General features: G+C 36.5%; 1 protein-coding gene across 1 annotated transcript; it reads left to right on the top strand.

Annotated features, from left to right (window-relative positions):
- Positions 1–49: 49 nt before the first annotated feature.
- LOC112050139 (uncharacterized) lies at positions 50–3,577 on the top strand. Its single transcript, XM_024088313.2, has 3 exons — positions 50–320; positions 1,805–1,934; positions 3,429–3,577. The coding sequence occupies exons 1-3, from the start codon at positions 238–240 to the stop codon at positions 3,528–3,530; spliced, it is 315 nt and encodes a 104-aa protein (XP_023944081.2). The 5' UTR covers positions 50–237; the 3' UTR covers positions 3,531–3,577.
- The last annotated feature ends 16,393 nt before the right edge of the window (positions 3,578–19,970 follow it).

A 19,970-nucleotide genomic window follows, 5' to 3' on the forward strand; every position in this document is an offset into this window, starting at 1 on the left:
ATGTAGATGGCACTAGAGATCATTTAAAAGTTCTTTAGACTATGTTTGTATGTTTGTGAAACTTTTTATAAATACCCAAAAATAACTTTATTTTTTTATTACGTCAATGATTTTTATTTGTCAAATTCAAGTAACAAATAACAATTTGAAGTTTTAATGAAAAAAAGCAATTTATAAGTATAGCTTACGCACTTTAAATATTTATTATCGGCTACCTTCTTAAATAATTCGTTAGAAATGTCAACAGAAAAAGATGATGAAGGTGAACCAGAAACCATGGAAGAAGCGGGCATATTGGAAGCAGATGTCGGCGCTAATTTGTGAGATCATCAATATTCTCAGTCTCTATATCCAGGAGCTGATCCAGTAATTTTGCCTCTCTGGGCAAATATAAAGCCACCAAAAATCCTTTTATTTATTACTAGCGAACGCTCGTGAATTCGTCCGCGTGGAATTTAGTTTTTCAGAAACCTTGTTAATCCAGAGTACCTAAAATCTATTTCCATTCCTTTCAGCCAATTCGCTTCAGTAGCCGCAGCGTAAAGGAAGACCAAATATACATACTTACATACACACACTTGCACATAAACTTTCGTTTATGCATATTATATTAGTATACCTGTTCTTAGAATAGTATAGTTTTTTGAGCGTATGTTATGTAAAAATACTGAACTAGTGAGGCTCGCTACTGAGCTAGTACCTCCCTGTCATAAAGGAGATGAGATATGGAGCGTAGACTCACCATCACGCTGCTTCAATGTGTGTTTTTTTTCATTATTTAGAGTTTTTAGGGTTCCGTAGTCTACATGGAACCTTTATAGTCGCCATGTCCTTCTGTCTGTCCGTCTCTCAGTACGCGGCGACTATTATCACTAGAAAGCTGTATTTTTTTATTTTATTGTCTACATGTTAGCCCTTTTCTACATTCTCATCTGATGGTAGGTGATGATGTAATCTAAGATGGAAGTGAGCTAACTTGTTAGGCGTAGGAAGAAAATTCACACACCCATTTCGGTAACTAGCCACGGCCGAAGCCCCCCACCAGCCAGACCTGGACCAATTAAGAAAACCCCAATCGACCCAGTCGGGGACCGAACCCAGGACCTCCGTCTGGGTTGGTGGGTGGGCTTATAGTGATAATGTTTCTTTAACTAAAGGTCGTTGGGTACTATAAGATGATTATGATGACATGGACCGACGGTGTAACTTGTTTCTCTGAGGCACAGGGGTGTGGCAGTTGGGTTGAGTATTGACTCAGTAGGACTCGAATCCAGGACTTTTTAATCCGAAGCAGCACAAGCTAGCCACTGGACTACAGTTCGTTTCATGTAGGATGGTGAGGGCGACAGTTCGTTTCACTCTTGAAGGTTTGCAGCGATTCACTATAGTAGTACGTTTTTTTTTTTATTTTTTATAAGTTAGCCCTTGACTACAATCTCACCTGATGGTAAGTGATGATGCAGTCTAAGATGGAAGCGGGCTAACTTGTTAGGAGGAGGATGAAATCCACACCCCTTTCGGTTTCTACACGACGTCGTTCCGGAACGCTAAATCGCTTGGCGGTACGTCTTTGTCGGTAGAGTGGTGGCTAGCCACGGCCGAAGTCTCCCACCAGCCCGACCTGGACAAATTAAGAAAATCTCAATCGGCCCAGCCGGGGATCGAACCCAGGACCTCCGTCTTGTAAGTCCACTGCGCCACGGAGGCCGTCAAAAATACTACCTACAAAAATAATAATACTATTCAAAAGTCAAAAATAATACTACTAATAGACCTTTTTACTTTTAAAGCTCGTTGTTTCCAGCGACCAACAGCTAGCGGGCATTGACCCCAAGCTGAAGATTGACATGGACCCCCTGGCGCACCGCCACCTGCGGCCGGAGATGATGCTCATACGCGAGGAGTTGCGCCAGGCCAAGCTGCAGACTCTAGCTGTAATCTCTCTTCTTTGCTACTCCATCCGCTGTTCAATTTAAATCTAATTGTTCGTTATCAGAGTCAAATAATATCACCCTAGTGTGGTGGGCGCACCAAATCCAAGTCCCATATAAGTAATTGCATCAAACCTATACTTATGGAAAAGGCTCCCATATTGTAACCAATTTATGTACGACTAGCTGACACGGGGATACGGGGATAATATATAGCCTATAGCCTTCCTCGATAAATTAGCTATATAACATTTAGTTCCTCTTTCCTTATACGCACTGCAAATATGTGGAATGCTCTCCCAGCTTCAGTTTTCCTCACCACCTACAATATGGGTATTTTCAAGTCAAGAGTGAATAAGCATCTTCTAGGCAAGCGCGTTCCACCATAGGCTGCATCATCGCTTACCATCAGGCATGATTGCAGCTAAGCGCTTACTTATTCAAAGTAAAATAATAAAAAAAAAATTTTAATCGGTTAAATAGTTCTAAAGCCTATTCAAAACATACAAACAAACAATTAAATCTTTCCTCTTTATAATATTAGTATAGATTTTAGCGTATTTGCGCTCGTACAATCCTGGGCTATAGACCTGACAGATAGCCGAAATAAATCAGTTTAGTGATCCTGATTTATTCCTATGTCAGCCTGTGAAACCTATGTCATACCTGCTCCCAGATAATGTGTCTACTAAATTATAAAATTCATGTAGCTGAGGGTGACATTTCGTATAACTTAAGCGTTAGAGACAATGATATTTTGTACTATTAGATAAGGCACTAGCGCGCCGAAACTGAGGCGAAAAAAGGCGCCCAATTTAATTTAATTTATAGCTTGGCAACTTCGTTCGTAACACTCCCGATGGCCCGTGCGGGCTGGGGGGCGTGTAGCGATGAATGAAAAACTAACTGATGCACCTCACTTCCCCGCACGCACAATTTCACACCCGCGCAGTCTTTCCCCCCGTCGCCCACATATCATGGGAGTGTCTTCAACGAACTTGCCAGACTATAGTCGCTTAGTACCTAAATTGTAAGGTATTTAAACATAATAATAATACCTAAATATTGTTTACAATGTCGAGTAGTGTTGCAGTTGGCAGGTAGTGTTATTCATTTATTTCAAGTAGGCTCAGTTTACAAGCACTTTTAATACGTCAGTTCACTATTTGTAAAGATTTTACCACCGGTTCGGAAGACAGGTTCTGCTGAGAAAAATCAGCAAGAAACTCGACAATTGTTCTTTAAAAAAAAAATCATACAGTATAATTTACAATTGATAAAAATTAAAATTAAAGTGTAAAATCTATAAATAGGTACATAATGTAAGTAAACATGAAATTGTGCATGTGTGCGATCAGTAAAGTAGATGAGTTTAAAACACTTTTTGCGGTGATTTTGTGGCACGTAACATATCTAATAGTATAAAATATCGTTGGTAATGGACCAATCCGTGTTGGCGGGGTTTTCTGAGGAGGACTATAACGACACTGTTTCCAGGTGCGCCGTACTGCGTTGAAGAAGCTCCTGATGAAGGATTTCTTGCAAGAAGACCGCGAGCTCCGGAACATAGGGCTTTCGTACGCGCCGCCCGACCCTTAGATTTACTTTACTAGACTACAATAAAGTACTTATTAAAGTAAAGCATTTTTCTTAGTATGTTACTCTTTTGGCTGGTGGGCTTTGGCCGTGGCTAGTTACCACCCTACCGACAATGACGTACCGTCAAGCGATTTAGCGTTTCGGTACGATGTCGTGTAGAAACCGAAAGGGGTGTGGATTTCATCCTCCTCCTAACAAGTTAGCCCGATTCCATCTTAGATTGCATCATCACTTACCATCAGGTGAGATTGTAGTCAAGGGCTAGCTTGTAAAGAATTAAAAAAAAATGTTTAATAATATTTAATCAATATCATCATTTACAAACCATATTCGGCTCACTGCTGAGCTCGAGTCTCCTCTCAGAATGAGAGCGGTTAGGCCAATAGTCCACCACGCTGGCCCAATGCGGATTGGCAGACTTCACACACAGAGAATTAAAAAAAATGCCGGTTTCCTCACTATGTTCCTTCGTTCATCGTTTGAAGCACATGATGCTTGCTTGTCCCGGTCCGGATTCGAATCTACGCCCTCCGAATCGAAGGCCGAGGAGGTAATATCCACTGGTCTATAAAAAAAAGAAAAATTAAAGTATTTCTTCTTCTGCTAAATTTTTCTGCTACTTCTCTATCAACTGATAGAGAACAGAACAGATACTTCGTCAAACTAGAGAAGACTATTAAGTAGTACCTACTTAAGTATCTACTTTTGACGGCCTCCGTGGCGCAGTGGTATGCGCGGTGGATTTACAAAACGGAGGTCCTGGGTTCGATCCCCAGCTGGGCAGATTGAGATTTTCTTAAATGGTCCAGGTCAGGCTGGTTGGAGTCTTCGGCCGTGGCTAGTTACCACCCTACCGGCAAAAACGTACCGCCAAGCGATTTAGCGTTCCGGTACGATGCCGTGTAGAAACCGAAAGGGTTGTGGATTTTCATCCTCCTCCTAACAAGTTAGCCCGATTCCATCTTAGATTGCATCATCACTTACCAGGTGACATTGTAGTCAAGGGCTAGCTTGTAAATAATAATAAAAAAAAAAAATAATACTGTGTCTTAGTAGTCTTCTTACTATAATGTACCTATAATTTATAATCATTAACTATGTACTATTTGTTTTGTGCACGTTCCATGAGTTTTAGTTAAATATCAATAATAAGTATTTATTCGAACTGAAGTACCAACAGCGGATATCATTATTTGTTGAAGAAAAACATGGGAGAAAATACTTATTGAGAATTTTCGCACGTTACTTGGACACAAGTTTTCCTGTGTTTTTCCTTCGTAGCCCAGGATCTGTGGAACGTTATTACAATTGATTACTATCAAGTTAATTTTCCGTGAGTAGCTTCTTCTTGATGAGACGTTCAACTTTTTTTATTTAAGAAAATTCTTGATTCTGTTAGCTAACTGGGTTACCAGGTAATAAAAGTTTCTGAGCGCCGGAATGAAAAATGAATCACGCAATGTGTAGGACATTGTGACTGTTAAGTTGTATAACTATTAATTAAGCAACAGTAAATGAAACAGCTGGTTAGTGACAACTTTTAATGACCTCGTTATCGATACGAGTTAGGAGAAGGGGAGTTTACTATGAGATAAACGAGTACAAGAAATTCATCCCCACTTTACATGTAGAAGGGGTATCCTAAAAAATATATTCCATGATTTTATTTTACCACTTTGTTCACATTTTAATGTACATTCTCATGCTAATTTATAGCTTTCTAGTAGTAATAGTCTCTGCGCTAGACAGACGAACATGGCGAAACTATAAGGAACCCTATAGTAATATACATACTAATAAAATATACATACTTACAGCCGAACAAAGAACCTCCTCCTTTTTGGAAATCGGTTAAAAATCATTCAATTTTTTTTTGTTTCAATTAGGTAAGCAGTGGGTTAGGTAAATATGTCATGATTATGATGGTGGTAAGTAAAATGAAAAACGTGATAGCCCAGTGGATATGACCTCTGCTTCCTATTCCGGAAAGTGTGGCTTCGAATCTGGTCCGGGGCACCTCCAACTTTTCAGTTATGTGCATTTTATGAAATTAAATATCACGTGTCTCAAACGGAGAAGGAAAAACATCGTGAGGTAACCTGACACCAGAGAATTCTCTGCGTGTCTAAATTCTGCCAATTCGCATTGGGCCAGCGTGATGGACTAATTGGCCTAACCCCTCTCATTCTGAGAGGAGACTACAGATCAGCAGTGAATCGAATATGGGTTGACAATGATGAAGTAAAATCGAAAACTTATAAAGTTACAATGGTTCCAAAGCGCCTTGATGCAAGAAGAGCCCACAACAAACTCAGCGAAGTGGCCAAGGTTTATATTTCTTTGTTTATCACCATTTTACATGATTGTAGGTGTATTATCTAGTAACGTCACGGCCAGCGATTCACAACAACAGCTAATAATTTCCAATTAAGAGCGAACTTTGTTATCTGCCGATTTGCTGAATCACGGTGAATTATATTTTCTAAATGTTATTAGGCTGGGTACTCACGCATCATTCATCTTTTTTTTTTATCTCTAATACTTTGTACAATGTTCTAACTAGCTAGATTAAATAAGCCTTACATTGGAAAAAAAAAATTTAAATTGTGCTGACACATCGACAATATTTCTGAAGAAGAAGAATTACCAATCATACCCCACTTGTAGATTACTTGTTGTACATAATAATAATAATAGCCTTTTTATTTATTTCCATAAAGAATATAACGTATTGCTAAGTCTCGAGACTTTCGACGGCCCCCGTGGCGCAGTGGTATGCGTGATGGATTTACAAAACGGAGGTCCTGGGTTCGTTCCCCGGCTGGGCAGATTGAGTTTTTCTTAATTGGTCCAGGTCTGGCTGGTGGGAGGCTTTTGCCGTGGCTAGTTACCACCCTACCAACAAAAGACGTACCGCCAAGCGATTTGGTGTTCCGGTACGATGTCGTGTAGAAACCGAAAAGGGGTGTGGATTTTTGAATAAAGAATGTAACAGCATGCATAAAATAATAAATGAATTTACAAAAGTACAATTTTTTCTTCTTTTTTTTCCTATCTTCCTTAATCATAATGGACCCCTGTACTATTTAATAATAATATCCCCCATAGTATATAATAATACTAACACATAATACATAATACCCTCTATTAAACTTGCTGTAGGTACATATGCTAAATTACAGTTTTTTAGTAGTAGGTAACAGTCTCTGAGCCAAGCTGCGAACAGACAAACAGACAGACAGATGGAGATGGCGGTTCCTTGTGGACTACGGAACCCTAAAAAGAAATGTAATGGCTTACAATATCTGTATCTGTCTTGTAAGTAATATGTGTAAAGTGGCGAATCAATCAAAAATTGTAATTAAACGTCATATTATGCTAAATTAAAGATTTCTATGATACACGGACAGACGGATAGATGGTTAAGGCGAAACTATAAGGAATATTGTTGTCTATGGAACCCATAATACTTTCATCAGTGGCGTGCATAAGGTTTTTAACTAGGGTCTGCACAATAAGTAAAAATTGGAAAATTTCTTGTCCAACTATGTATTCTGTGGTCCAACATAAGTTTGTATTGAGTCCTTAGGGTAGGCGTTGCTAGTTACCATCCTAGCGTTCCGGTACGATGCCGTGTAGAAACCGAAAGGGGTGTGGATTTTCATCCTCCTCCTATAAACTTAGCCCGCTTCCATCTAAGATTGCATCATCATTTACCATCAGGTGAGATTGTAGTCAAGGGCTAACTTGTAAAGAATAAAAAATAAAATAAAAAAGGCAGAGCTTTTTTGCATCTATGTAGTACACGCCACTGTCTGTCATATCACAGAACAGAATATATACATAATAGTATGTTTAAGATCCTGTGTAAAATATTGCCAGTGTGCGTGTAAACCTAGCATTATTTTTCACAATGGCGCCGAGAATTTAATCATGCTTTTTGTGGTTGCGTTCTTTTGTTTTAGGTAAGTACGAATGTTTTCATTTAGCCAGTCTACAAGGTTTAAGTGACTCAAAAGGGGAGTCATTTACCACAGAAATTCGGGATTTATTCGTAATTCATCAAAATCAGTTCCCGAGAAGCGCTCGACCAAGGCTGGGCTGGAGCCTTACACTTTTCTCCAACCTAAAGCCGTTATAGAAGAATAGAACTATACTAATATTATAAAGCTGAAGTTTTTGTTTGTTTGAACGTGCTAATCTCAGGAACTACTGGTCCGATTTGAAAAATTCTTTCAGTGTTAGATAGCCCATTTATCAAGAAAGGCTATAGACTATAGATTATCCTCGTACTCCTACGGAAACGAGTACCACGCGGGTAAAACCGCGCGGCGTCAGCTAGTCACATTTTATAGGTAGTAGGTACGATAATAAATATTGAATTCATTGAGCATAAAAACATCCAATAAGCAAAGTAGTTATTGTATTGTATTTATCAAAATATTTGAACACAAAAATTTAATCATGCACTTCCAACTTTTCAGTTGTGAGCATTTTATGAAATTAAATATCACGCGTCTTAAACGGTGAAGGAAAAACATCGTGAGGAAACCTGCAGCGAATTTTCTTAATTCTCTGCGTGTGTGAAGTCTGCCAATCCGCATTGGGCCAGCGTGGTGGACTATTGGCCTAACCCCTCTTATTCTCGGAGGAGACTCGAGCTCAGCAGTGAGCCGAATATGGGTTAATAACGAGCGATTTAGAGATTAGCTGCACAACACTTTGTAATATTTCGTCAGTGCATTAAATGGAGTCGAGACAATTAACATTTCCATAAAACGGTTGATGGTGGGATGGGAATGATGAGTCATGGTGACTGGATCCTTTTTTGTTTACCATCAGTTTGCTCGGGATTTCATCATTTCGTGTTTAATTCCCAGGCGAGGCTTGTTGCACCATAAACAATATATCATAATCATCATCATTATCACTAAGATTGTCTGAATTAGATCGCTAAGAAGCGATAAGGCTGCCTATTGTATATCTACTAATATACTTAGTAGATATACATCTTTCCTATTGTTGGTTTCCTTGTTTACAGAAATGTGTAAGTGTAATAAATTATTTATTTGTGGTATGCAAATAAGAGTGTAAGAAAATTCTCTGGTATGCAGGTTTCCTCACGATGTTTTTCCTTCACCGTTCGAGACACGTGATATTTAATTTCTTAAATACAAAATGTCGTCCGCATACTATGATGCAAATTACAAATGTCATCCGGTGCTTACTGGTGGATTACATGTATACATGAAATTCCGTCAACTGAGTTGTCCACTTTAAAAGGTTGACCAAAATAGCGAATAGGCTAGCTGGCCCTTATAAAGCCTACAATACAACCTTCCTACACGGATTATTGAATAAGTAAGCAGTCTTGTCATTTGTACAAACAGTAATAATCATTGTCATTAGTAAGTACATATTGTATCAGTACATGCATTTGCAAACAGTTGCTCATAAAACAATACATACACATAAAATTGAAGTGCCTGTCTGTTGTGTCAAAGTAACTTTGATTTTACGCTATTTGCACAATACTAAAACATAATATAGCTTTTTTACGGTTCGTTTCATGTAGGACTAGCGGACGCCCGCGACTTCGTCCGCGTGGAATTTAGTTTTTCAAATTCCTCGGGAACCATGGATTTTTCCGAGATAAAAAGTTACCTATGTGTTAATCCATGCTATAATATATCTCAGTACCAAATTTCAGCTAATTCGGTTAAGTAGTCGTGGCGTGAAAGAGTAACAAACATTCATATCATTAAAATCATCAGTTTTCGCAAATCTCGGGAAACCATGGATTTCTTTCGGGATAAAAAGTAACTATATGTGTTAATCCAGAGTAAAATCTATTTCCATTCCAAATAGCTAAATCGCTTCAGTTGTAGCGGCGTTAAAGAGTAACAAACATCCAAACATCATAAACATCCATACAAACTTTCTCGTTTTTAATATTAGTAGGAAGTAGGATGGTGCGGGTGACAGTTCGTTTCACTCTTGAAAGTTTGCCGCGATTCATGATAATAGCTTGTACATATGTTTTCTGTGATAATCGTACGTATTAAAACGTCATACAAACGACTAGCAGATAGCATGGGTACGGTGACCGTACCCATGCTATCTGAAAAACACTTTAAATGTATGTCTTTCGGTTTCTCTGAGCCGCTAAACCGATTTTCATGGTACTTTCACTGGAAGATAAAGGATACTTTTTATCGCGAAAAATACATGGTTCCCATAGAATTTGTAAAAAACAGAATTTTACGAGTACGAAGTCGCGGGCGTCCGCTAGTCTAGTATAAATAATATGTAATAAAATAAAATCCACGTAATAAAACGAGTTTCGTGATATAATATGTTGAATAGAGTTTTTTTTATAGATAAGTATTCGGTACAAGTATAACCACTTATTTTACATTTAAAGTAACATAATACTAGCTACTGATAGGTGACTTATGTCAGCCACTGACGATCAAGTAAACTCACATGCCTGCAGCGCTAATATCTTGACGTCCGATAACCGTCCGTGTGTTGGTCGCGATGTGCATGACGTCATGCCGATCACGACCAACACACACACAGTTTTATCGGCTGTCTGTTTTAGTGCTGCAGGCATGAGGGCTTATCGTATGGTGAGTGGCTAGCATTGGAGCATGCAATAGTATAATACCTGCCTCATTATCGGAAGGCTAAAAGTTCGCCCATTCTCTTACCATAATACGGTCTAAGATCCGTATTAGAAACGACCTTCACCCATCTGTTTATTGGATGAAAAGTATTTTATATCAAACTAGCGGACGCCCGCGACTTCGCCCGCGTGGAATTCAGTTTTCCACAAATCCCGTGGGAACTATGGATTTTTCCGGGATGAAAGAAAGCATATATATTAATTCAGGGTAATACATAAATCTTCGTTTCATATTTCAGCCAAAGCGGTTCAGTAGTTGCGGCGTCAAAGAGTAACAAACATCCATACAAACTTTTGCGTTTATAATATTAGTAGGATTATATGACAATAAATATTATTATATTATATTGCCAAAAACAGATTCAGTCGAGAATATAATAATTAATTAACAATTTTTTATTTTAAATTTTAACTGGTTTGGATAACCGACAAACCACACCGGAAGAATGAAGCCTATAATCCTCACTAATACCTATTAGTTTTACTTTTTTTAATTTTAACAATGTTATTATGTGCCAAATATAATACAAAATACTATAAAATATTGAAAAAAGTTCAACCCTTCTGCTGCGGGACATTTGAGTGCCCAAGCAACCGGTGGTCAGGGCTCCAGAGTGAGGAAACTCCTCACAATTTAAGCGTCGTCTCTAGAATCACTATAATTATTATCACACTAATATTATAAAGGCGAAAGTTTGTGTGTAAGTATGTTTGTTCCTCTTTTACGCTGCAGTTTTTAAAGCGATTTGGCTGAAAGGACAATGGTCTAGTGTTTGTTGATAGATTTCATAAGCGTCTACTAATGTAAACTATTACAGTTTGTAGAAAATAATTAATTAATTAATTTTTTGAAACAGAGCAAAAGGTCTAATTAAGTCCAAAAACTAAAATATATGCATATCAATTACATTTAAATAATTGAGTATGGCAACTATACTATTTATACGAATATTGCATATATATAATATTGCATATATATTGTAAGTAATTTTCTGAAGATTACTTATTGATTACAAAAATAACAATATCGAAAGGAGATCGATAATTAATAATTGATACTATAAAGTATCGATCCTTTTACGTGTTCCTATGAAAAGTCATGCACTAACAATTCAACTGTGAGCTGTCAGTCAGTTGTCACATCGCGTCGTAATTTCGTTGTTTGCGTACTTAAGCGCCTTGTAAATCTTGTTGCATTTTTGCCGATACTTATCAAATGATTTTCTGTACATACATTCTTTTTTAACGACCGCTTATGTTTAACATGACACCGATTCTCCCGCTAAACTACTGACTTAAACACTATTGTATTAAATTCAACGTTGGTTTTTAGATTTAATTAGGAAGGTTCATTTTTATAAAGTATGTATATTATCCATGTCTAAGAGAAAAATAGGGATCAAATCTACTTTTTATGTTCTTCGATCGAACCCAAATACCCGGCTTCATAATCATGGAATAATTAAGACTTCAATTTAAAAAGTAGGTCTCTATTCGTTATTGACAAAACATAACCTCTAAAACTTCAAACATAAATATCTCGAATTCCAGACTTCACATAATATTAAACCATAAGAATAAATTGTTAAGAAAATAATTATCTATCATTTTATATTTTTTTCATTCATAGACGCTTAAAAAAAATGTCAGCAAAAATTTGTTTGGAAATAGACCATTGTCCTTTGGAATGGTAATAGATTTTGCTCTGGATTAACACATAGGCTACTTTTCATCCCGGAAAAATCCATGGTTCCCGCGGAATTTGTGAAAACTGAATACAACGCGGACGAAGTCGCGGGCGTCCGCTAGTTATTAATAACTCTGTGTCCTTTATGTTAGGACTACTCAGTAAAACTAACCTTCAAAGACCTTAAACAACAAATTTTTGTGTTTTTAGACTCAACAAGGAAAGTCACTGTTAATATTATATTGCAAGTACCTATACAATAGTAATAAACGCATTCAATTAACAATAATTAAAATTTAGAACACTTAAATGTTCATGTTTACCCTACCTACTTATTTAAAATTAAAATATATATATATATTAAAATATATATATATATATATAATTGCGAGAACCACTCTCTGTACAATTTGGTCAGAATGCGGTAGGTACGTTTTGCGTAAATAATTTCATTGATTGCGGCTATTTATGAACCATAAACTAACTGACTAACTATCTGCTGGCTTATTCACTACTTTAGTCTATATGAATAACCTATTAAAATAAACATCAAGTCAACTGAGAAATGTCATATTTACTGTTTGATATCCACGAAGGATTGTCAACAGGCACCGGATGATATTTGTTAAGTAGGTACATAGAATCTCAACTTCGTATGTGTCAACTAACTATACGTCTAAGTTAGTGAATTAGCCTGCTTTTTAGCTAAATTAGTGAATTGGCAGTGATGTGGCTCGCAACAAAGAGGTCCTGGGTTCGATTCAGCATAGGTCTCTTTAGGATTTTATAATTTCTAAATGCTCATACAACGTCGGCCTAGGGAACCCAGGTACACCCCCGTATATGGAGATTATAATGTTATGTATAACTATGGATCTCGTTAAATAATTGGCTTAGTTAAAGTATGTTTCCTGAAGAAAAATACATTTTTTTATCACTAATCTAGGGCAAAACGCCGGTGTACCAAAGCGGCGAAGTAAACAAGAAAACAAACAGACAAACCAATCAAAAGTCTTCAAAAAATATCTTTACTCAGGCTGTATGTCAATGTACTTACTTGTTCCCGTTGTAGACAAATACGTCTTTGAATGAATTAAAAATACGTCTTTGCCGAAGGTGATAGTTACCACCTTACCGGCAAAGACGTATCTACCTGAAAAAAACACTAAGTACATTTATGTAACGAGCTTCATAATATTATTATTAATCAGTATGTATTTAATTATACCTATTTAATTGAATGTTTCAGCAAAAAACTTAACGATGTATTTTATTATTTTCAATTTAATTAACTTTACCTTACCTGTTCAATAATAGGTATAGACCTCGGCAAGTAAGTTGAACTAAAATGGCGGTCATCTGTGCAGGTACAAATATAAATTGCTCCGTGGTTGCCCAGCAGGCTTATTTTCTATCTTTGACTTATACTAGTTGACATATATACGAAATTTAGATTATATGTAACAAATATCATCCGGTGTTTACTGGTGGACATCACACAGTTTTGTTTATTTTAATATATTGATAATAAAGACCAAAATAGTGAATATGCCATCAGTACATTAGATAATATGTCAAATAATTGAAAATTTCTAACTTGATTTTAATGTCGTCAAAGTGTTCAAATCCTACCTACGTGTTACCGCTAAAATCAACCACTGACGATTCAGTAAATCCACATGCCTGCAGCGCTAACGGCTTGACGTCCGATAAAACTGATCGTCTTTTGGTTGCGATGTGTGTGACATCATGTTGATAGCGACCAACACACTATCATTGTTTTATCGGACGTCAAGCCTTTAGCGCTGCATGCGTGTGGGTTTATCCAATGGTGAGTGGCTAGCATAACATCCTAAAAATTATGTATGCGCAGCAAACTTATAGGCCGCATACTTACTTTAAAAAATATATAATTATTAAATAGAACAAAGTAATTTAGTATGTTTATGTATTTCAGTTATTTTAGGTAGGTAGGTGCACCTCCAATTTTTCAGTTGTGTGCATTTTAAGAAATTAAATATCACGTGTCTCAAACGGTAAAGGAAAACATCGTGAGGAAACCTGCAGAGAATTTTCTTAATTTTCTGCGTGTGTGAAGTCTGCCAATCCGCATTGGGCCAGCGTGGTGGACTATTGGCCTAACCTCTCATTCTGAGAGGAGACTCGAGCTCAACAGTGAGAAAATGGGTTGATAATGATGATGATGAATATCATATAGAAACATACGTAATCACATAATCTACACTAATATTATGAAAAGGTGCAATTTGTGGTATTATAGGAGTCTCTGAATCTACTGATCCGATTCTGAAAATTCTTTTACCACAAGAAAGCTATTATATGTTATTTGTGAGTGATAAAAGTACTTTATCCTCGTATTCTCACGCGAATGGGAACTATGCGGGTGAAACCGCGGGGCGTTGCTAGTTAATTATAGGTATTAGTTGCATTCAGAGATGCAATTGATATCTTCCGTGGTCTGTGGATATATTATGTAGGGTTTAATTAGTATTAAGGCTATTTAAATCTCACGACAATTTTAATACAATGATTAAAATGTCAAGTGCCAGTGGTCCAGTGTTAGCCTACGTGGTTTCAGATCACAAGGTCCTGTGTTCGAATCTTGGGTGGGGCTTTCAAGAAATTTTCAGTGAATATTCTCCGGAGTTGGGAAGTTGATTAAAATCTGATAGTGATCGTTAGAGACAAATCAATTTTTTTTTATTTTTTACAAGTTAACCCTTGACTACAATCCCACATGATGGTAAGTGATGATGCAATCTAAGATGGAAGCGGGCTATATTATTAGGAGTAGAATGGTAATCCACACCCCTTTCGGTTTATATATGTCATCGTATCGGAACGTTAAATCGCTTGGCGGTACATTTTTACCGGTAGGGTGACTATCCACGGCCGAAGCCGTGTGATGGACCTGCCAATGCATAGCTTTAAGCAATGTGTCAAAAAACATTTACTTAGTCGAGGTTACTACACCATTGATGAGTTCCTTAGTGATAGATATGCTTGGAGGCCATTGGATCAGCTTCCACCTTCACACAGGAAGTAAAACTATAAGAAATTATAATATTGTATGATTTTTTTAAAAGAGCAACTGTTGAGTTTCTTGCCGGTTTCTTCTCAGCAGAACCTGCCTTTCGAACCGGCGGTGGAATCTTTACAAATAATCAACTGACGTACCAAAAGTGCTTGTAAACTGAGCCAACTTGAAATAAATGACTTTGAATTTTTAAAAGCCTCCAACCAACCCGACCTGGACCAATTAAGAAAACCTCAATCGGATATATAAACATTTTATTATTATTATTATTATTATTATATCAAATCTCTGTCTTGTAAATCCACTGCGCAAACCACTGCGCAACGGAGGTCGTCAAATGTTTATTTGCTGATATAGTATACAAAGGTCTTAAAAATAATCATGATAATATTATTATTAAACTGTGCCAGTATCACGCCCTATCTGCATGCAAAATATTAATATTAATTACCTACATTTTAATCAAGAAATTTACACAAACAAACTTTATCACACTCAGTACGAAATCCGGTGATCCGGTGAAACAACCTCATCTATTATTTATTTGGGATGAAAAATAAACAATGATAATTTTATACTATAGATCGGTTACGTCCCTACAAAATCACCACAAAAAGTGATCCGAATAATAGACTACAAAACTGAGCGCACACATGCACAATTTTGTCTTTAATTCCATTATTTATGTTTACACTTCCTGAACACGCAACTCGACATTGTAGACGATATTTAAGTATTATTTGTATAAATAACGTTTGTTGTTTACCATAACTAAATTTGTGATGTGGAAATTTCCTCTTTTGAGCGCCTCATTTTTCATAACCTAGTAACACATCTAACAATATTTAACATCACTGGAAATAAATGATAGATAACATTCACATTGACAGTTGACACATTGCAAATAGGTTGCCTAGTAAAATTGCGGCTGGATAGTAATTAAATGATTAATTTTTATATTAAATTTATTTAATCTACTTCTCATTGGTTAATTTAAAAAAAATAGTAAAAGATTAAGTGGCTAGTTACGACCATACCGACAAAGACGTACCGCCAAGCGATTTAGCGTTCCGGTACGATGTCGTGTAGAAACCGAAAGGGGAGTGGATTTCATCCTCCTCTTAACAAGTCAGCCCGCTTCCATCTTAGACTGCATCGTCAATTACCATCGGGTGATATTTCAGCCAAGGACTTGTAAAGAATAAAAAAAAAGTATAGATAAATAACAGATGAGGGTAAATATTTCTAATGCCGGATCTTAGACTAACTAGCCCACCAACCCACATTGGAATAACGTGGTGGATCTCCACATTCCGTCCATGATTCACGAGCTGTTGTCCAAGTTCCAACAAAAACAGGATGATAATATATGATCAAACGAACTTCCAAGTGAAGTTCGATCATTATTATATGAGTTGCATCCTTGGAATATATGATAATTAAACAAAGGTAGTGTCCTTATTTGGTTGGTAACTATGCGCACTATTTTTAAAGAAAATTAAAATAGGAAGTCAAAAAAGTACTTCTTATTACTCGTAATGCCGCCTCAGACCTCCATCTTGGATATCTCTCATTATTTAAGAGAAGGTATTGTAACTTGTACAAACTTTCCTGTATTATTTGGGAGAGCTTCTGGGAGGGTGGGTGATCATATATTCCAAGGATGCAACTCATATAATAATGATCGAACTTCACTTGGAAGTTCGTTTGATCATATATTATATTTCCTTGCATCCTTGTTCATATATGATAATTAAACAAAGGTAGATGTTAAGAGCGAAAGGGAGAAAGTTTGGAAATAAATCATAAGTTAGTTATAATTATGATTTTTATCATTCATTTCTATTCGAGTTACAATCAAGAACTAAATTTCTTATTACTATCAATCTACCATATAACAATATTAAGATTTTATGTATATGGATCTAGCGGATTCCGCTTTGTCCAAGAAGTGTTTTAGTAAGATCGGGCAAAATAGAGGGATGATCTTGTCCAGTTTGCATTCTTTCACTTGATGGGATCACTTGTATGTTATTAATAGTCTAATCTGTGCCCGAAGGTCTTAAATATCTTTTTTAACAGATATTATCCGACGTTTGGTGTGATATATCAAAAATAGAACAGACTGATCGGTCCCTGGAGCAGCAGATTTTATGATATTTGTTGATATTATTTTGACACTGTTATTATATAACAATTTAAGATTTAACTTTATTAAAGATAGTGTGTGAACCCTGTCTACAGGTGCTAATAAAATTACCAGATTCTTTGGATTCTTCCCAGGAATAATCGGTAACTTGAGGTTCCCAAGTGTTACAATATTTAGGGGTTTTGGTTTATAAGCCCTTCTAAGAATGAGCATTCAACCATTCGACAGTACTTATAATGTCACCTTTAAAGGCTGACAAGTCTGACCGGTAGGGATTGAGATTGCTGTAGTCACACAACTACAACCACTGATAAATAATTGTCTAATTAAGAAGGTAAGCATGCTTAAAGGATAAACAAGCTTAAAGGGTTCAAAAACGTGGGTGTTATGTATTGATATAGCAATATGCCATAGCTTCAGCGATGTGATAGACTGTTTTATTGTTCTGTCAGCATGCCCAGTATCAGGACAGACACAGAACAGATAGATTCTGGATGAACCAGCCAGTAAAACTCTTACATAAGAGAAGATGATCTTCGAAATATGTTAGTAGAAAATTTTCATGCTGGATTTGAGTAATAAATATCTGAAACTATTAAGGTGGAGTGGAAACCAGAGTTGTGTAGGCCACTATGGAAACCCTAGTATTTCGGTGTAGAATGTATTTCAATGATTCTTCTAGAGTCTTTTAATATCAAACATTAAAGTTTAGGTATGGGATTTCGCATCACATTATGATGCTAATTAGTGAATATCCCGTTGACCGGGAAAGTGTTTTGTGACTTCACACACAGCTTATTGAATAGGGATCATTCGATATCCGAATTAACTATTGCAGATGAGCGTCGAGGTTTGTATTTGGTATTCGCATATAATGCGAACGCACACTGTCACACAAACCATTTAAAAAACAATCAGGATTGAGGTGAGGATATTGTTTGCCCACAAACACTTATTATTGCATTTGTGCAATCTATGCGTAATACTATTGCGCAATTAGTTAATTATTAGTGAATGAACACAAAAAGAAAAAACCCCAAGTAATTTCTATTTACTTTTCTACTTATTATGATAGATCATCACCAGTACCTACTTAGCTACGAGTACTGCACTGTAAGTTGAGCAAATTCGCGAATAGGACATGTTGGTAGCTTAGTGAACTTTTTAACGAATTCTGCAGTTTAAGATAGATAAGTGCATGGATTTTGAAAGGATTTTAGAAGCATATTTTATAAATCTTGAAAAATTACAGGACGTTTGTCGCGGCGTAGTTTGTTGTTTTCCAGTGTCTGGATGTATATTATGTACATTATAAAAGTATTTATACGTATTATATAAATGTACTCGTATATTATGATATATCAGCTAGTACCCATAACACGGGGTGTGCTTTTCGCTTATCTTCTCTTTTTTTTTTTTTTTGACGGCGAAGCTTAAAAGTTTCTAAGTTTCGTTAACTTCTTAGCACAATTTTAAACTGAAGTTAAATTAATAAGGTACTGTTCATCATGTGTATTGCGAAAACATAGGATGTCGTTTAAGTAACCTGATGACTAAAAAAAAATATTTATTTATTTAAATGCATTTTTTTTTTTTTTTTTATTCAACCATTTCTTAGTGGAACTTAACGGTCCTAGTTAGTGCGAGTCCCTTTATATACCATAGCTTATCCTATGTAAATACGGATAAACTTCACATAGGGCTATTATGCGGTTCTTATGATATATATTCGCTCAGATACCCGTCCATCACGTGGTATTACCCAAGTTGTTCTTTAATCTCTCATTTTGAAAATAAAGTTATTTTATTTATATTTATTATATTATTATTATGGTAAAATTATTTTTAATTTACATATTTATTTGGAAGTGCATTGTCACTTTAATATGGGCTATGTGGCAATTATTTACAAATTATTTCAAGCATTTTGAAGACTGAATAATTTTACTACGTAATGGCGCAAAGTAGCCATGTTTGATCGAATACAGTAGTACGTTTTTGTTAGTTGTTTTAACCAACTACTGTAAAAAAAATTGGAACCAACTCGTAACCGTACGAGGTAATGTCTGCTAATAGTGAGTCTGCGCCGGGGCACAGATCTTATGCAAGGCGATAGTTCGTTATGGCGATAGCACTGATGCTGAAAAAAGGGCAGCGAAGTATATAGTCTGTCTCCTGTATCCTCCTTGCGCCCTGCTCACCTAACAACAAGGTGGCCGCATGCCAGTTTCCCTGGTAGAAAGTCGTAGGTAGGTCGGCCCTCGAGGTCAGGGTCATCAGAGTTATTTCTAAAGAAAACCTTTTTCTCAATAGCCTTGTTGGCCTTAATCGTCACCAATAAGCAAAAAATGTCCCATTTCTGGCACATTAATATTAATTGAAAAAAAAAAAAAAAAATATATATATATAAAGTAGGACTTAGCAGTTGCATTCTATTTTGAAATTATTTATGGTGAGAGTCACAAAGCAAGCGGCAAGCGTTGCAAACATTGCTTTTGAGGCCTTAACGTTGTCGTGACCTTTTTACCCGACTACGGCGAAGCCAAAAGGAAGGGTAATGATTTTAGGTTTACATGCCTTTTTTGATGGCATTGATGACTATGCACAGTTGTGCTGAAATATACTTTATTTTATTAGGCTTTAATAATTACGTCCAGTACAGAAGCAGAAATTTCTGCATTCAGCTTTGAGAATTGCGGACTTAACAATTTGTATAAATTTTCACCTTAATATCCGTGCATCGAATGTGCATCGAACGTGGATGGAGACGTGTATCCGTCTCTATGAAATTGTTTTATTTCTGGGTCTTAATCAGATGATTTAATTGAGGCGGGAGCCTTTGAAAGTTTAGGCTCAGT

The sequence above is a fragment of the Bicyclus anynana genome, chromosome 17 (genome assembly GCF_947172395.1).
Source record: "Bicyclus anynana chromosome 17, ilBicAnyn1.1, whole genome shotgun sequence".
Lineage (NCBI taxonomy): Eukaryota > Metazoa > Arthropoda > Insecta > Lepidoptera > Nymphalidae > Bicyclus > Bicyclus anynana.